At 44.5% G+C, this 17,805-nt stretch overlaps 1 protein-coding gene across 2 annotated transcripts in view; it reads right to left on the reverse strand.

Moving 5' to 3' along the window:
• LOC125453947 (partitioning defective 3 homolog B-like) overlaps window positions 1-17,805 on the reverse strand; it is an 883,406-nt gene that overhangs the window by 781,903 nt on the left and 83,698 nt on the right. Inside the window, exons 1-2 of one of the 2 annotated variants that reach the window (XM_059647051.1) lie at window positions 7,800-7,867; window positions 5,614-5,715 (exon numbers count right to left, since the gene is read on the reverse strand). In XM_059647051.1, coding sequence (XP_059503034.1) covers window positions 5,614-5,676 — 63 coding nt within the window. In that variant the 5' untranslated portion in view covers window positions 5,677-5,715; window positions 7,800-7,867. Of the gene's footprint in view, window positions 1-5,613; window positions 5,716-7,799; window positions 7,868-17,805 lie in introns of those variants that run through there. The other variant, XM_059647050.1, reaches the window with a different exon arrangement.

The raw sequence follows: 17,805 nt of genomic DNA on the forward strand, positions 1-17,805 counted from the left end.
CTGGGAATTATAGACCAGTCATTCTGAAAGAATGGTGGGGAACCTGCTGAAAACCAATTACAAAAGATTTATTAGCTGAGCACCTGGAAAACAGTGACAGGGTCGGATAGAGTCAGCATGGATATATGAAAGGAAAGTCATGCTGAACAAATCTACTGAAAAAGTCTCAAAGGAGGTAACTCACTCGCATGACAGGAAGCCGATGGATGTTGTTTATTTGGACTTTCACAAGGCTTTTGACAAAGCCCCACATAAAAATTCTCCACATTTCCACACTGTAGGGATTCTATGGATCAAATTAGAATCCATGAGTTTGCGGGTAGTGTATTGAAATGGATATGTAGTGATTGGAACAACGTCAGTCAGGTGGATCTTACTGACTATGAGTTCCCTGATTGGGGCTGTTAACCTGGCCCAAGATGGGAGTCCTGGTTACAGATATAAACAGAAGTCTCCTGGATCCTCCTCAGTCTAGGGATTGGCCCTGAGCTAGCTGGTCACAGTCATAGAAACTAGTTGACAGACAGGAAACATAGCGTAGGAATAAAGAAATCTATTTTTAAATGGCAGGCAATGACTCATGAGATACTACACTGCAGAAATCAATGCTAGGATCCTGGCTATTCTCAATATATATTAATGATTTACATGAGGGAACTAAATGCATTGTGTCCAATTTTTTAGATGACAAGCTGGGTGGGAGAGGGAACTGTAAGGAGGATTCAGAGATGCTTCACTGTCATTTGGACCAGCTTAGTGAGTGGGCTAACGCAATGCAAATGCAGTTTAGTGTGGAAAACCTGAGATTATCCATTGTGGGAGCAAAGACAGGAAGGCAGATTATCTGAACAGATAGAAGAAAAATCAAGAGAGAGGGGAATGTGCAATACGACCAGAGCATCCCTGCACACCAGTCACTGAAGATAAAGACACAGGCGCAGCACACTGTGAAGATTAAAGAAAAAAGGTTTGTCAGCCTTCAGAGTGAGAAGATTGAAGTACAGGAGCAGGAATGTCTTCCTGCAATTACACTGGTCTTTGGTGAGACCATACCTACAATAGTGTACGCTATTTTAGTCTCTTTATCTGAGAAAGAATTCTCTTGCTATGGAAGAAGTACAGCGAAGGTATGCCAGACTGATTCCTGGGAAAACTGACATACAAGGAGAGGTTGAATTAATTAGAATTATATTTGGGGAGTTCAGAAGAATGAGGGGAGAAGCCTATAAAATTCTAACAGGGTTAAACAGGGGAGATGCAGGAAGTATGTTCCTAATGAAACAAAAGTCCAGAATTAGCAATCACAGTGTAAGGATATAGGGTAAAGCATTTAGGGCTGAAAGGAAGAAACATTGCTTCATCCAGAGAGTGGCAAAGACATTCAAGACCAAACACTAACAAAAGTAATTGGGGTATAACACCTGGAACTAAAGGAAGTCAAAGGATATGAGGGTAAAGCAGGAACAGGCTACTGGATTTGAATGATCAGCCAAGATCATGATGAATGGCAAACAGGTTTGAAGGGCTGAATGGGCCACTTCTGCTTCTAATTTCTACGTTTTTGTGCTGCAATGGATCTTTTACACACCCCTGAAAGCTGGCTTCAAATTAACATTTAACCTGAAAAAAAAAACCACCTCTGTCAGCATCATGTCAAACAGATTCTAAAGACTTAACGTGGAACTTAGCCAATGGAGGCTATCAATTAAGCTCGAGTTCAGTTTGATGTTAAATAACACTTCCTGGTACAAGAACTGCATTGACACCAATGATTAGATGGGCTTGAGTTTTCTTAAGTTTTAGATCATGGTTTTCTCCCACTTTGTCAAAGGTATTTACTTATAATGGGGTAGGGTAGACAGTGCACAAGCTCTTGCTCCTTCACATACTGAGCTACTGTGATGCACAAGCCTGAAGAACCATAGTTTGGGGAGAATAATAAGTCACAAGAAAACAGTATGGTTAGGATTCACCTTGCTCTCACCCAATATGAGCCCTTCAGCGTTTTACACTTTCTATCAATAAACATTCAGATCAAGAAAGCTGCCAGATATGAGCTCAAGCCAAGAGGAAAGAAGCAGTCAAGAACATCAATTTGAAATGGCCCATTGCTCCCACTGGGATCTTGTTTCATTGTCAACAGTCTTACTATCCCAGTCACGTTATTACAACTGCTTCATAATATATTGCTAAATTTCCAAACTGCTTTTAACTGCTGTAAACATGTTCTTCTTTATTATTTAGTATTCTGATTATGCAACACATTTTTCCCACTGCTGTATTTGATTGACTTCAGTTCCCGTAATATTGTAACCTCAAAACCAATTATGTATTGCTTTGCAACAATTTGCAATACTCTCTTGTTTTGATTTTATTTGAAGTCTTCTCCAATTCTAATTGCAGCTTTGATTTGGGTTCCACAGATACCTTTGCCATCAATTCACATTTTCATTTCACATATCCCACACTCACATGAAATCCTGTTCAAAAAAATCCTCCTACTTTCATCAGCCAGATCACAATAGTATAACTGCGATGATGGGAGACAGCGCTGGTGAAATAAGAATGGGAAATAAGTTCCACTCCAATTCAACTCTCAACAAGTGAAGTTGATCAATGTAAATAACAGGGCAGCTGGAGTCCAAACCCAAGCAAGTAGCATATGCCTTGGTACCATTTCCAATATTGTGAAGATCTGGCAGTCTTCTGCCCACAAGTTCAAGAACAAAAGTGCATAAAGATCCATCATCAATCTTACTTAGCGATAGTTTTCCAAAATGTAATAAAATTCTTTCAATTCATTCATCTCCCCTCAAGAATGTGGTGGTGAGCTGCCTTCTTGAATGGCCGCAGCCCATGTGCTATAGGTTGACCCACCCATTAAGGGTGGAGTTCCAGGATTTTGACCAGTGGCAATGAACGAACAGCAATACGTTTGAAGTCAGGACAGTGAGCAGCTCGGAGGAGAACTTGCAGGTGGTGATTCTCCCATGTATCTGCAGCTCTCGTCATTCATGAGTGATTCCAGAACATTCACTCTTTCACTCCTGCTCATTCACAACCAATGAGTCAGGAGACCATGGTAAACTATGAACGCTTAAAATATAAAGCGTTAAAAGAAAAGAGATTTGCATTTATCAGCATCTCTCACAACATTAAGACATCACAAAATATTTAAGACCCATAAACTGCCTATGAAATGACACTAATTGTTATAATGAATGGAAAATGGAGCAGCCAGGTTGCCCACAGCATAACAGTGAGAGAAGTGACCAGTAACACTGGTTGGGCAATAAATATTAGTCAGGAAGTGAATGAGTTTTCTCTGCTCTTCAAGTATACCCACAGGTGCTTTTTGGTACACCCAAAAAAAGCTTTAATCAAGTTGTAAGCACACATTATGTGCACATGTCTCTGAAGTAAGACCTGCACCCATACCTGGATGGCTCAGAAGCAGGTCTGCTGACATGGAATCAAAACAGACATCAGAGATTAATAATCAAGTTCTTACATCTCAGCTTTAAAAAAATATAGAAGGCATACTCAGGATCATAGGTGAAAGCAAGGTAAGGTTTTCAACCTACTGGAGGATGGAATACACTTCTTTTTGTTTCATTTTTCCTAAAATTAACCGTCAGTTCATTATGTCGTAAGATATGTTAGCTGAAGATACCAGGTGCAATGGAAAGCCATCATGGCAGCTGAGTGTGATCTTGATGTACACTGGCGCATTTCTATCAGGGTAACCATCTTAATGGAAACCATAACATTCATGTAATATCTGATCACAATGTTCTAACTGTGATTTCAGTGAAACATAATGGAGGACACGTAATTTTTCATATTTTCACCCCCTGTACAGCAGAACAACAATTTGGAAGTGTGGTAATGCTGCTGGGTTCTACCGTTTACAACATTTATTCAGCACCTTTAATGTAGTAAAGTGTCCTAAGGCGTTTGGGTCTCATGCAGGTCAGAGAAAGCCCCAAGCAAAATAGCTAAATTATCCTCAGCTGTCAAAAAGTTAACATGGGGAAGCCAATATAAAAGCTACTTTAAGTTACTGTCTAAAGACAGAATTTTCAGCTGAATAACCAGCATAGCTATTTAAGTCAAATTGGCTGTCCTAAAACCAGTTTGAGGTGACGAATTAAGTGCATCATGTAGATTAGATACATATTTGGTTTCAGTGAATTATTTTTAAATGGCTTATGGGCTTCCATATTCTAGATAAGCCTAATGAAACACAGTCATCTCTACCCACACTTACTCATTTAATCTTCACCCCCAGTTGTAAACATTTGCCCATCTATCGTTATTTTCAAGCAGTTAGCCAACGTAGTGGGAAGTACTCTTATTACAAGTTTTCCCTCTACAGCTACTGCTCCAGGGAAGAAATGAGTTTATTTTCTAAGCCTCAATCTACCTCCAGCTCTCTGTTTGTTCTTCTTGCCTCCTGCGAAGTGCTTGTAAAGTACAAATATACAAGTCAGAGGGCCCTGTGAGCTCATTCCACTGTCCAGCCCAAGGTCATGGCTGTTCCAACTGTGGCCTCGTCTCCACATTCCGGGGCGGCACAGTGGCTCAGCAGTCAGCACCAGGGACTCAGTTTGACTCATGCCCCGGACAACCATTTGCACATTTTCCGCGTGCCTGTGCAGGCTTCCTCCAAGTGCTCCCAGTTTCCTCCCACGGTCCAAAGATGTGCAGGACAGGCGGATTGGCTATGCTAAATTGTCCCAGTGTCCAGGGATGTGCAGGCTTGGTGGATTAGCCATGGGAAATGCATGATTACAGGGATAGGATAGGGGGTGGATCTGGGTGGGATACTCTTCCGAGGATTGGTGTGAACTCGATGGGCCAAATGGCCTGCTTCCACACTAATCAGGATTTAATGATTCCTGCCTTACCCAATAAGATTCAACTCAGTTAGCTCATCAAGAGGACAACAATCTGTGGATTTAGACCAGAGGCTCATCCAAGATCCCATTAGTCTATCCAAAAATAACTCTAGAGTCAGAGAATTACCTCTATTCATATTTTCTGATCATCTTTATCACAGTTATTTCTAAAATCAAGCCTCCTTCAATAAATTAAATGAAATTTATCTCGCATTTCAATCCTTACTCTCCTTGCCAAATAAGCCAAAATAGCACAATGCACCAATCCTTCACTCGAGAAGCTGCCCAGTCACACACAACGCACTGCAGTGCATCTGATGCTTTTCTCATCAATTTCTACACCCATCCTTACAAGGATCACTGCAGTTGGGTTGCCAATTCGGAATGAGTTTATTCAGCTCTAAAATTTATGTCAATGTCAAGCCAAATACTGCTTTATTTTAATTGATTATTTACAATAGAACCTAGAATATTCAGCAATCCCTCCAGACTCCAAGGTATTTCAAGAGGATCGTCAACCTCCCTGGAACACGGAACAAGAAAAGGAACACCACTGACTACTTTCCCCTCTGTACTAACCCAAGAGCATGCAATCCAAGCGTAACACCTTTAGCCTATGAGTGAGTAAAAGACTAAAATTATTTGTGATGTAGGTTTTTGGCACAATCACAAAACATTCACAAGAACAGCATCAAGGCAACCAAAACTTTACCTTATCTTTGTCTTCTGCAACATCAATCAGTACATCATCGGGATCCAGTATTCCTCCATCCATATACTCCAAATGATGAATTCTTATCAAGTATCCAGCATCCTAAATGATTGGGGGGGGGGGGGGGGGGGCGGGGGGAGGAGAAGAAAAGTATATTTTGACCATAACCAGAGATGGAAATTGCATCAAGACAGGTCCATATTTATCACAGGAGTTACTGGAAGAATCTCAGCAGGTCTGGCAGCACGTGTGGAGAGAAAGCAGAGTTAATGTTTTGGGTCTGCTGACCCTCCTTCAGAAGAAGGGTGACTCACTGCACAGGAAACATTAACTTTGCTTTCACTACCTCGACGCTATCAGACCTGCCGAGTCTTTCCAACAATTTTTGCTTCCAATTCCCAGCATCTGCAGTTCTTTGGGTTATTTTTCTCTTTGTTTGGACATTTATTACTGTTGCTTTTTTGCTGCCAGATCAAAATCCTGGAGTTTTCTAGTTTTGCAGGAGCACCTTTACTCGCCAGTGCTGCTGCAGTCCAAAGTGGTAGCTCACTGCCACTTTCTCAAATGTATCTACCGGTGGGCAATAAACAAAGACCTTGTTAGAGAAAGCCCCCACCCAAGAATGACCTCAAACCAAATAAAATGGAGGATTCACTTTGTAATTGAGGTGGCAGTAATGTTGGACATTTGACAAATTCTGCATACAAGGTCACTCTACACGAGTTAGAGGCATTTCACCAGAAGCAATCCGAATAAATCATTTTTTCCTTGTATTCACAATTCCATTTCTTGTGGGAAATTATAACATGGGTGAATTGGAAGAATACTTTCAGTGACAATGAGAACTGCAGATGCTGGAGAATCCAAGATAACAAAGTGTGGGGCTGGATAAACAGCAGGGCAAGTGGCATTTTAGGAGCACAAAAGCTGACGTTTTGGGCCTGGACCCTTCAGCAGAAAAGAAAAAGGCTTTTCTGATGAAGGGTCCAGGCCCGAAACGTCAACTTTTATGCTCCTAAGATGCTGCTTGGCCTGCTGTGTTCACCCTGCCCCACACTTTGTTATCTTGGAAGAACACTTTTGTCAGGTCAGTCTGAGCTGCAATGAATCTTTTTAGCTGATTGCTCATAAAAACACCAAGTCATCAGAGCCACTGAGGGTCGACATATACAAATGGCTTGACCTGTCTATTGTTTCAGCTGTTATGCAAGCAACTTTTTGTGACATGCGAAAAACAAATGAAAAAGACCAGTTATTTTCAACAGAGAGAGGCGCTACCCTGCAGCAGAAACCCACCATCTGACTGACTTCAAGACCCACTTAAAAGGAGCTTAAATTGAAAACACTGACCTTTAGTCAATGCTAAGTATGAGGATCAATGGGCTTTTAACCTGACTTAAGGCAAAGCAATGAAATATTCTGGCTTGAAATAGCACGCTTGTAAAAAAGGAATGACACAATATTCACTCCAGTGAGGTACACTTGGATGTTTTACTACAAGCAAAGGCAGCAGAGAAGTAGGTTGTGCTATTATGCCGACAAAGCATGTTCTCAGTGCAAAGAATGTGTCCGACCGCTGCAGCTAAGCATGCCACTAGGTCAGGGCTGTACAGACTTCTGAGCTTCAGCAGGTGGGGGCAGTGTAATCTCTGTTGAATTGTAAGAAACAGTGCAAGGGAAACTTCATGCCCACTCAAGACAATGAACAGGTCTTAGTAGTCTCAAGTAAAACATGGCCCCAGTCCCTCAGCTCTTTGTGGCATGCAAGCCTCTGGAGCACAACTTTAGCTGAGACTTGGAGGCTTAAAGGGTGCTACAGCGCTCGTGGTGAGGAACTGCTGATGTAATGGGTGTGGGAAGTGGTGGGTGATACTTTGCAGACATTAAATCATAAGCTGACAGGAATCAATAAATGTGGAAGTCGAACAGAAGCATAAAGGAAAAAAAAAAAATCCTCTGAAGAAACTCCAGAACAGTCAATTTGTGGCTTCCTTTTTCCCTCAGTAGGGATTGCTCAGAGGAGACCACAGTGTTGGGAGAAAAATGTTTTTACAAGTCACCATGGCAACGTATTGATTCACACTGCAGTTCACACTCCCACACAAACTAATTAGTAACTGTCTAGCCTTGATTCAGTTTCCATTTTGGTTACTAATAGCTCTATACTTTGAAATTACAGTAATTACCTAAAAGGTCCCTTCTAATTGACACAGTTTTATGACGATTCACAACATTGTTCAGCTGCGTGTGTGCTCACATATACCTATTCCTTCCTTTTTCTGTTTACTAAAAGTAAGAAAATTATTTTAATATATATTCTATACAAAGGGATTAACAAAGATATGTAAAAATGAAGGCTAAATTAATCTTACCGCACACAGTTCTGGCAAACATTACAAAACTAAAGAGACAAAGGCAGAGCAAAAACAGCAGAGAAAACTTAGAGGTGACAGCAAAAATGAGAGGCTACAGATCTCAGCAAGAATGAATAGGATAGGATTCCAAGGATAAGGCGTTATTTCAGAGGTTGGCTAGATGGTCTGTAATGGACCTGACTGGTGCCAAGTGCAGGACTATAAAATGTGCACAAACGCTAATCATTAAACATGGGTATAAATTTTTACTCTGTTATATCTCCATGCTATTATAAAAATGGAACTCATGATTAAAAGTATCAGTCCTGCAGCAACCTTCTAATGTTGGAACCTGTGACTGTACTCTCTCTGCTGGTGAGCATTTTCTGTGTAGAGATGGTGAAACAGCACTAGAATTCCTTCACACTTTCTGCATTTACTGCATGACTTGGTACAAAACAACATGGCACATTTTGGGGTAAGTGTTCCCCACAGAATTTACTTTGTATTTGTAATCACAGCCTGGTGTGACATTTATTTAAAGCCCCCTTGTGCCTTCCCAAATGAGCATCAAAAGATCTCATGGCACTCTTTTCCAAAAAAACAGAAGCAAAGGAATTCTCCCATGGTTTGGCCAATATTTAGCCCTCAAACAATATCAGAGCAGATAATCCAGTATCTCATTGCTGTGGGATACTGCTGTGTCCAAACTGGCTTGCCACACTCCCTACATTACAAACAGTGACTAACTATGCTTCAAAAGGGCTTCATTGGCTGTGGACTAGTTTGGGACATATCAAACTTGTGAAAGGTGCAAGATAAACACCCAACTTTCTTCCATAGGTTGTAATGCAGCAGGCAGCACCACCTTCATAAAAGGGGGGAATAAAACAGCAGATTGTTGTTTCGGAAAAATAACCAGCTGAACAACAATCTGAGCACAATCCACACTTTTCTTCGTTCCATTATTATGGTTTTGAACATTCTCTGCTGAAGGTTCGCTGATGGCATTATGAGTGACTAAAGACTGGAAACAAGTCACTGAAATAATGTTGAAGATGTAATCGTAAATCATCAGTGCTGGGAATACTGGCAGAAGTATAAGTTGTTTTCAAAATGTTAGCACAACATTTCAAAACCGGCAACATCCCACATTTCAGACCTCAAGTTGTCAGGCTGCATGGTTGAGAACTGGTTGAGTCAACCAATTAAAGCTATGTCATACAAAGTTAAGATAACAAAGCGTGGATGAACACAGCAGGCCAAGCAGCATCTCAGGAGCACAAAAGCTGACATTTCGGGCCTAGACCCTTCATCAGAGAGGGGGATGGGGAGAGGGTTCTGGAATAAATAGGGAGAGAGGGAGAGGCGGACCAAAGATGGATAGAGAAGATAGGTGGAGAGGAGAGTATGGAATATTAAGCAGATGTTCACCTGCACATCTGCCAATGTAATATACTGTATCCACTGTACCCAGTGTGGCTTCCTCTACATTGGGGAAACCTAGCGGAGGCTTGGGGACCGCTTTGCAGAACACCTCCGCTTCGTTCGCAATAAACAACTGCACCTCCCAGTCGCAAATCATTTTAACTCCCCCTCCCATTCCTCAGACGACATGCCCATCATGAGCCTCCTGCAGTGCCACAATGATGCCACCCGAAGGTTGTAGGAACAGTAACTCATATTCCCCTTGGGAACCCTGCAGCCCAATGGTATCAATGTGGACTTCACAAGCTTCAAAATCTCCCCCTCCCCCACTGCATCACAAAACCAGCCCAGCTCATCCCCGCCTGTCTAACCTGTTCTTCCTATCCCCTCCTCCCACCTCAAGCCGCACCGCCATTTCCCACCTACCAACCACATCCCGCCTCCTTGATCTGTCCGTCCTCCTCGGACTGACCTATCCCCTCCCCACCTATGCTCTCCTCTCCACCTATCTTCTCCTCTATCCATCTTCGGTCCGCATCCCCCTCTCTCCCTATTTATTTCAGAACCCTCTCCCATCCCCCTTTTCTGATGAAGGGTTTAGGCCCAAAACCTCAGCTTTTGTGCTCCTGAGATGCTGCTTGGCCTGCTGTGTTCATCCAGCTTCACACTTGGTTATCTTGGCTTCTCCAGTGTCTGCAGTTCCCATTATCTCATACAAAGTTAAGGGTCACTTGACGAGGTTCCATGGAGCGTGCAGGAGGATATGCCAGGAGCAGCACCAGGCACACCTAAAAATGAGATGCCAGCCTGGTGAGGCTACCAAACAAACCTACTTGGTGCCAAACAGCAAAAGCAGCAAGTGACAGGTAGAGCTAAGCAATCCCTCAACCAATGGATAAGATCAAAATTCTGCAGTCCTGCCATAAAAAGTCTTGAATGGTGGTAGACAATTAAACAACTCACTGGAGGCAGCAGCTAAACAAATATCTCCAAGCTCAATAGTGAAACGCCAAACACAACAGTGCAAAAGATCAGGCTGAAGCATTCACAGCATCTTTCAGCTAGAAGTGCTGAGTTGATGATCTATCTCTGCCTCCTCCTTCAGCATTACAGATACTAGTCTTCAGCCAATTCAGTTTATTCAGAGTGATAACAAGTAATGTCTTGAGGCACTGGACACTAAAAAGGCCATGGGCCCAGGTAACATTCCAGAAATAGAGCTGAAGTCTTGTGCTCCAGAACTTGCCACACCCTTAGCTAAGCTCTGTCTGTACAGTTACAACACAGGCATCTACCTGACAATATGAAAAATTGCCCAGGTATGTCCAGTGTACAGAAGGCAGGACAACTCCAAAACAGCAAAATTACCGTCCAATCTGTCTGCTGTCAATCATAGTAAAGTGATGGAAGTGGTCATCAACACTACCATCAAGTAGCACTTGCTCAGCTATGATCTGATCAATGACATCCAATTTGGGTTCCACCAGGGTTACTCTGTCCCTAACCTCATTACAGCCTTGGAATCAGTTGAATTCCAGAGGTGACATCAAGGCCGGATTTGGCAAAGTGTGGAATCAAGGAACCCTAGTAAAACTGGAATCAATGAGTATCAGGGCAAACTCTCCACTAGCTGGAGTCATACCTGGCACATAGGAAGATAATCCAGTCATAGAATCCCTACAGTGTATAAGGAGGCCATTTGACCCACTGGGTCTGCACTAACCCTCCAAAGACCATCCCACATCTCCATAACCTTGCACACTGCATTTTTACCATAGCCAATACACCTAGCCTGCACAGCCCTGGATACAATGGGCAATTTATCAAGGCTCATCCACGAGACTTGCACATCTTTGGACAATGGGAGGAAACTGGAGCACCCAGAGGAATCCCACACAGGGAGAACATGCAAACTCCACACAGACAGCCAGCCAAGGCTAGAATCAAACCCAGGTCCCCGCAGCTGTGCCACTAAGTGTGGCTATTGGAGGGTAGTCATCTCAGCTTCCAGGGCATCTCTACAGGAACTCCTCAGGGCAGTGTCTGAGACCTAACCATCTTCAGCTGCTTCATCCTAACGTCAGAGGTACATACATTCGCCAATGATTGCAAAATGTTCAGCAGCATTTATAACTCCTCAGATACTGAATTAGTCATATTCAAACACAAACAAGATCTAGACAATATCCAGACTTGGGCTGACAAATGCTAAGTAACATTTGCACCACACAAATTCCAGGGTACCACCATGACCAATAAGAGATAATCTAACCAATGCCCCTTGACATTCAATGCCATCATTGAATCACCCCATTATCAATGTCCTTGGTGTTACCATTGACCAGAAATTCAATTGGACTTGCATGTAAACACAGTGGCTGCAAGAGCAGGCCAGAGACTAGGAATACAATGGGACATAGCTATCAACTGACTCACGCAGCACCTTCCAAAACCTAAAACCACTTCCATCTGGAAGAACAAGGGCAGGAGATACATGGAAACACTATCACCATCTGCAAGAGACAGGAAGAACTGCAGGTGCTAGAGTCAGAGATAACTCAGTGTGGAGCTGGAGAAACACAGCAGGCCAGGCAGCATCAGAGGAGCAGGAGAGGTGATATTTTGGGTCAGGGCCCTTCTTCAGAAAAACAAGGATGAGGTTTTCTGACGAAGGGTCCTGACGCAAAACATCAACTGTCCTGCTCCTCTGATCCTGACTGGCCTGCTGTGTTCCTCCAGCTCCACACTGTTATCACCGCCATCTGCAAGTTCTCCCGCAAGCCACTCACCATCCTGACTTGGAAATATATCAATGTTTCTTCATAGTTGCTGGGCCAAAATCCTGAATTCTCTCCCAAACACCATTGTGTGTCATCCCAAAGCACATGGGCTGCAGCGGTTCAAGGAGGCAACTCAATGCCATCTTCCCAAGGGTAACAAAGGATGGGCAATAAATGCTGAGCAGCCACAGGTGCCTACATCCCACAAATAAATTAAAAATTAAAACTCAGGCTGCTCAAAGCAAGTAAAATGCACAACATTGACAACTAGTCTGTTGCCAATGCAATACCTAGCCCATAAAGCCAGTGACTTCATTTTTAAAAAAAAACTCATTTGGCAGGAATCAAAATTTACTTGAGCAAAGAATACTGCCTTTTCCCAGAGATGTATCCATAGAATAGAATTATACAATGTCTACAGTATAGCAGCTGATCATTCGGCCAATCAAAACCACAATAGCTCTCTAGAGAGCATCCCACACTCACACCCCTTTGTATCGCTCTAATCTTGCATTTCGCACAGCTAATCCACCCAGCCTGCATATCCTTGGACACTATGGACAGCATGGCCAATCCAACTAACCTGGACATAGGGTCATACAGTCATGCAGTGTGGAAACAGACCCTTTGTTCCAACCAGTCTGCCCGACTATGTTCCCAAACTAGACTAGTCCCCACCTGCCTGCGTTCAGCCCATATCCGTCCAAACCTTTCCTTTCCATGTACTTATCTTTAATGTCTTTTAAACATTGTAATTGTACCCGCATCCACCGCTCCCTCTGGAAGTTCATTCCACGCAAGGAGGAAACAGAAGCACCCGGAGGAAGCCCACACAGACTTGGGGTGAATGTGCAACCTCCTCACACACAGTCACCCAAGGGTAGAATCAAACCTGGGCCCCTGGTGCTTTGAAGCAGCAGTGCTGAACCACTGAGCCACCATGCTGCCATATTCAATGCCAAGACAGTCTCACACAAGATGTGTTGGGTCATGGCTTTGAATGTATTGGCTGCAATCTGACAGCGACCAAGCTAGCTCCTGGGGAAGCAGTGCACTCTGGGGAATAATGAACAGACGTTAAAAAAAATTTGCGCTTATGTAGCAGCTTTCATGACTTCAGGATTTCCTAAAGCACTTTTTAGGCAATGGATAATTTGAAAAGTAAACACCAAATTGCACACAAGCTGACTGCCACCAGGGGAAAGGCAAGGAAGATCAGACAACTCATTTTAGCAACATTTTTGGCAAGGACACCAGGTAAAACTTGACTGTGCTGCTTTAAATTGTGTGCTACCATGGAGACAACATTATAACTGGTTCTGTCACTCTCAGGTGGATATAATACCAAACAATAACTTCTACAGGTTACTGTGGATTACTACCAAGGCATGACAATGCTCACTTGCAATGAACCTGCACCTGTGAATTAAGGAAATAATGGCAGAGGATGTGCAAATACTTGAACTAGTTTAACGACATTGTGCCACCTTAATTCATTTATGGCAATCAGCCTCCTTAGAGTGAATGAGAGGAGCCATAATAGAGGCAGTCCTAACAAAAATCCTGAGGGATTTAGGCAGAGTAGACAATATATTCTCATTGCCAGAGTGGTCAGGAACCAGAGGACACTGATTTAAAATGACTGACGAAAATAATTTAACAACAAAACTGACGTGCAAAAGCATTTTTTCAAGAGAAAACAAAAATGTGGTGAGTGGCTGAGATCTTGAATGCTTCAGTGTTGGAGAACAGTTTCAATTAAGCTTCGAAAGCCACTAGCGTACAGTATCAGCTGACAACACCCTGGACGTTACCACTGACCAGAAACTGAACTGGACTGACCACACAAATACAAAAGGTGACAAGGGCAAACGACAGGAGCTGGAAATGCTCTACCAAGTTAGTCCCCAAACCTGTCGACTGTCTACATAGCACAAGTCACTCAGTATATTCAAGGAAAAGATAGGTACATTGCTTAGATTTTAAAGGCATCAAGGAGCCTGGAGAGAAAGCAGAAATATAGCATTGAAAGACAGGATCAACCACGATCATAATAGCAGGGCAAACCCATCGGCTGAATGGCTTGCTCCTGCTTCTAGTTTCTTTCTTTTGGCACAGCTACTCAATCACAGGCAGTGTTGAAGGAACCAACCAGGGAAAACTTTATGCTGCTCTTACCATGAACAATAACAGATGCATCTGTTCATGACAGTTTCAGTAGATATGACGAGCGCACGATCCTTTTGGAGAATAATTCTCATCTCACACTGATGATACCTCCACTATGTTGCATCTATTATTACTCAGACGGTTCTTTCAAATTCACTACTCCAGACAGCTGTGGGAGCTCTAATTGAGTAGGTTTAAAGTAGAGAGATAACAGGGTGCAGAGCTGGATGAACACTGCTGCAGGCCGAGCAGCAGAGGAGCAGGAAAGCTGATGTTTCAGGCTGACACCCTTCTTCAGAAATGGGGGAGGGGCAGGGGATTCTGAAATAAATAGGGAGAGAGGGGGAGGTAGATAGAAGATGCATAAAAGGAGAAGATAGGTGGAGAGGAGACAGACAGGTCAAAGAGGCGGAGGTGGAGACAGTTAAGGTGAACGTGGGTGGGGAGTTAGAGAGAGGATAGGTCTGTCCAGGGAGGACGTACAGGTCAAGGAGCCGGGATGAGGCTAGTAGGTCGGAGATCAGGGTGGGACCTGAGGGGGAGGAGGGGATAGGTGGGAGGAAGGATAAGTTAGGGAGGTGGGAACAAGCTGAGCTGGTTTTGGGGTGCAGTTGGGGAAGGGGAGATTTTGAAGCTTAAAATGTCCACACTGATACCATTGGGCTGCAGGGTTCCCAAGTGGAATATGAGGTGCTGTTCCTGCAACCTTTGGGTGGCATCGTTGTGGCACTGCAGGAGGCCCAGGATGGACATGTCATCCAAGGAGTGGGAGGGCAAGTTGTAACAGTTTGCAACTGGGAGGTGCAGCTGTTTGTTGTGAACCGAGCGTAGGTGTTCCGCACAGCGGTCCTCAAGCTTCCGCCCGGTTTCCCCAATGTAGAGAAGGCCACGTCTGGAAAAGCGGATCCAGTATGCCACATTAGCAGATGTGCAGGGAATGTCTTTTTGTTGTGGAAAGTCTTCTTGGAGCCTGGGATGGGGATGAGGATGAGGAGGGAGATGTAGGAGCAGGTGTAGCACTTCCTGCGGTTGCAGGGAAAAGTGCCGGGTGTGGTGGGGAGTCCTGGAGAGAGTGGTCCCTCTGGAAGGCAGAAACGGGAGGGAAAGAAAAAACGTCTTTGGTAGTGGGGTCGGATTGCAGATGGCAGAAGTGTCGGAGGATGGCGCGTTGGATCCGGAGGTCGGTGGGGTGGTACATGAGGATGAGGGAGATTCTGTTTTGGCTGTTGTTACAGGGAGGGGGTGTGAGGGATGAATTGCAGGAAATCCGGGATTCACAGTCGAGGGTGTTCTCAACAACTTTTTTTTTGGGGGGGGGGGGGCAGTGGTGTTGCAATCCTTTAAAAACGAGGACATCTGAGATGTTCGGGAGTGGAAGGCCTCATCCTGAGAGCAGATACGGCAGGCACGAAAGAACTGGGAATCGGGATGGCATTTTTGCAGCACAATGGGTGGGAGGTGGTGTATTTTAGGTAGCTGTGGGAGTCAGTAGGCTTGAAATGGATATTGGTTTCCAGGTGGTTGCCAGAGATGGAAACAGAGATGGTCCAGGTGAACTTAAGGTTGGAGTGGAAAGTGTTGGTGAAGTGGATGAACTATTCGAGCTCCTTGTGGGTGCACGAGGCGGCACCGATACAGTCATCGATGTAACGCAGGAGGTGGTGGGGTGTAGGGCCAGTGTAGTTACAGAAGAGGGATTGCTCCACATAACCTACAAAGAGGCAGGCATAGCTTAGACCCATTCGGGTACCCATGGCCACCCGCATTGTCTGTAGGAAGTAGGAGGAATTGAAAGAGAAGTTGTTCAGGGTGAGGACAAGTTCAGCTTAACAGATGAGGATGTCAGTGAAGGGGGTCTGGTCAGGCCTGCAGGACAAGTAGTAGTGGAGGGCCTTTAGGCTATCTTCTTGGGGAATACAGGTGCAGAGAGTCTGGGCGTCCACGGTAAAGAGGTGGTGTTGGAGATCAGGGAATCGGAAGTTTTGGAGGTGGTCGAGGGCATGGGTGGCGTCACGGATGTAGTTGGGGAGTGTGCTGGAACAAGGGGGAGTAAATGGAGTCCTTCTCCACCCTTATCTGCTTTCTGGAAGGACCACTCTCTCCATGACTCCCTTGTCAGCTCCACAATCCCCTGCAGCCCCACCAAACCCGGCACTTTTCCCTGCAACCGCAGGAAGTGCTACACCTGCCCCCGTGCCTCTTCTCTCAGCCCCATCCCAGGCCCCAAGAAGACTTTCCACATCAAGCAGATGTTCACCTACACATCTGCCAATTGGTATACAGCATCCACTGTACACATTGTGGCCTCCTCTACATCGGGGAAACCAAGCAGAGGCTTGGGGACCACTTTGCAGAGCACCTCTGCTTGGTTCGCAACAAACAACTGCACCTCCCAGTCGCGAACCATTTCAACTCCTCCTCCCATTCCTGAGACATCATGTCCATTCTGGGTCTCCTGCAGTGCCACAACGATGCCACCCAAAGGTTGCAGGAACAGCAACTCCGTATTCCGCTTGGAAACCCTGCAGCCCAATGGTATCAATGTGGACTTCACAAGCTTCAAAATCTCCCCTCCCCCAACTGCATCCCAAAATCAGCCCAGCCTCTCCCCCATCTCCCTAACATGTCCTTCCTCCCACCTATCCCCTCCTCCCACCTCAACCCACACCCCCATCTCCTACCAACTGGCCTCATACCGCCTCCTTGATCTGTCCGTCCTCCCTGGACTGACCTATCTCCTCCCTAACTCCTCACCTACACACCTTTACTGGCTCCACCCCGGCCTCTTCGACCTGTCTGTCTCCTCTCCACCCATCTTCTCCTTTATCCCCCTTCTATCCACCTCCCCCGTCTCCCTCTTTATTTCAGAATACCCTTCCCCTCCCCCATTTCTGAAGAAGGGTCTCAGCCCAAAACATCAGCTTTCCTGCTCCTCTGATGCTGCCTGGCCTGCTGCGTTCATCCAGTTCTACACCTTGTTATCTCAGATTCTCCAGCATCTGCAGTTCCTGCTATCCCTGGTTTAAAGTAGAGATTGACAGTTTTTTTAAATAACAACAATGTAAAGGAATATGGGAATAGTGTGGAAAAAGAAAGAAATTAAAGTGGGTGATCAGCCACAATTGTATTGAATTGTGGGGAACGCCCAACAGGTTGAATAGCCTACTGTTGTCCCTATATTCCATTTAGGGCAATTCTTCATTACGTAGTTTTATCAAGTGGACTTTAAGATACTTGTTGACCATACCCCAGACATTCCTCAGGTTCATCCTCCGTAGACAGTGGCAAAGACGACATTTGGCATGCTTGCCTTCACTAGTCAGAGCACTGACAATAGGAGTTGGGACGTCTGAATAGGACATTGGTGAGGCCACTTTTGGAGCACTGTGTACAGTTCTGGTCGTCCCACTGTATGAAGAATATTATTAAATGCCAAAGGGTTCAGAAGAGATTTACTGGGA

The sequence above is a fragment of the Stegostoma tigrinum genome, chromosome 7 (assembly GCF_030684315.1).
Source record: "Stegostoma tigrinum isolate sSteTig4 chromosome 7, sSteTig4.hap1, whole genome shotgun sequence".
Classification (NCBI taxonomy): domain Eukaryota; kingdom Metazoa; phylum Chordata; class Chondrichthyes; order Orectolobiformes; family Stegostomatidae; genus Stegostoma; species Stegostoma tigrinum.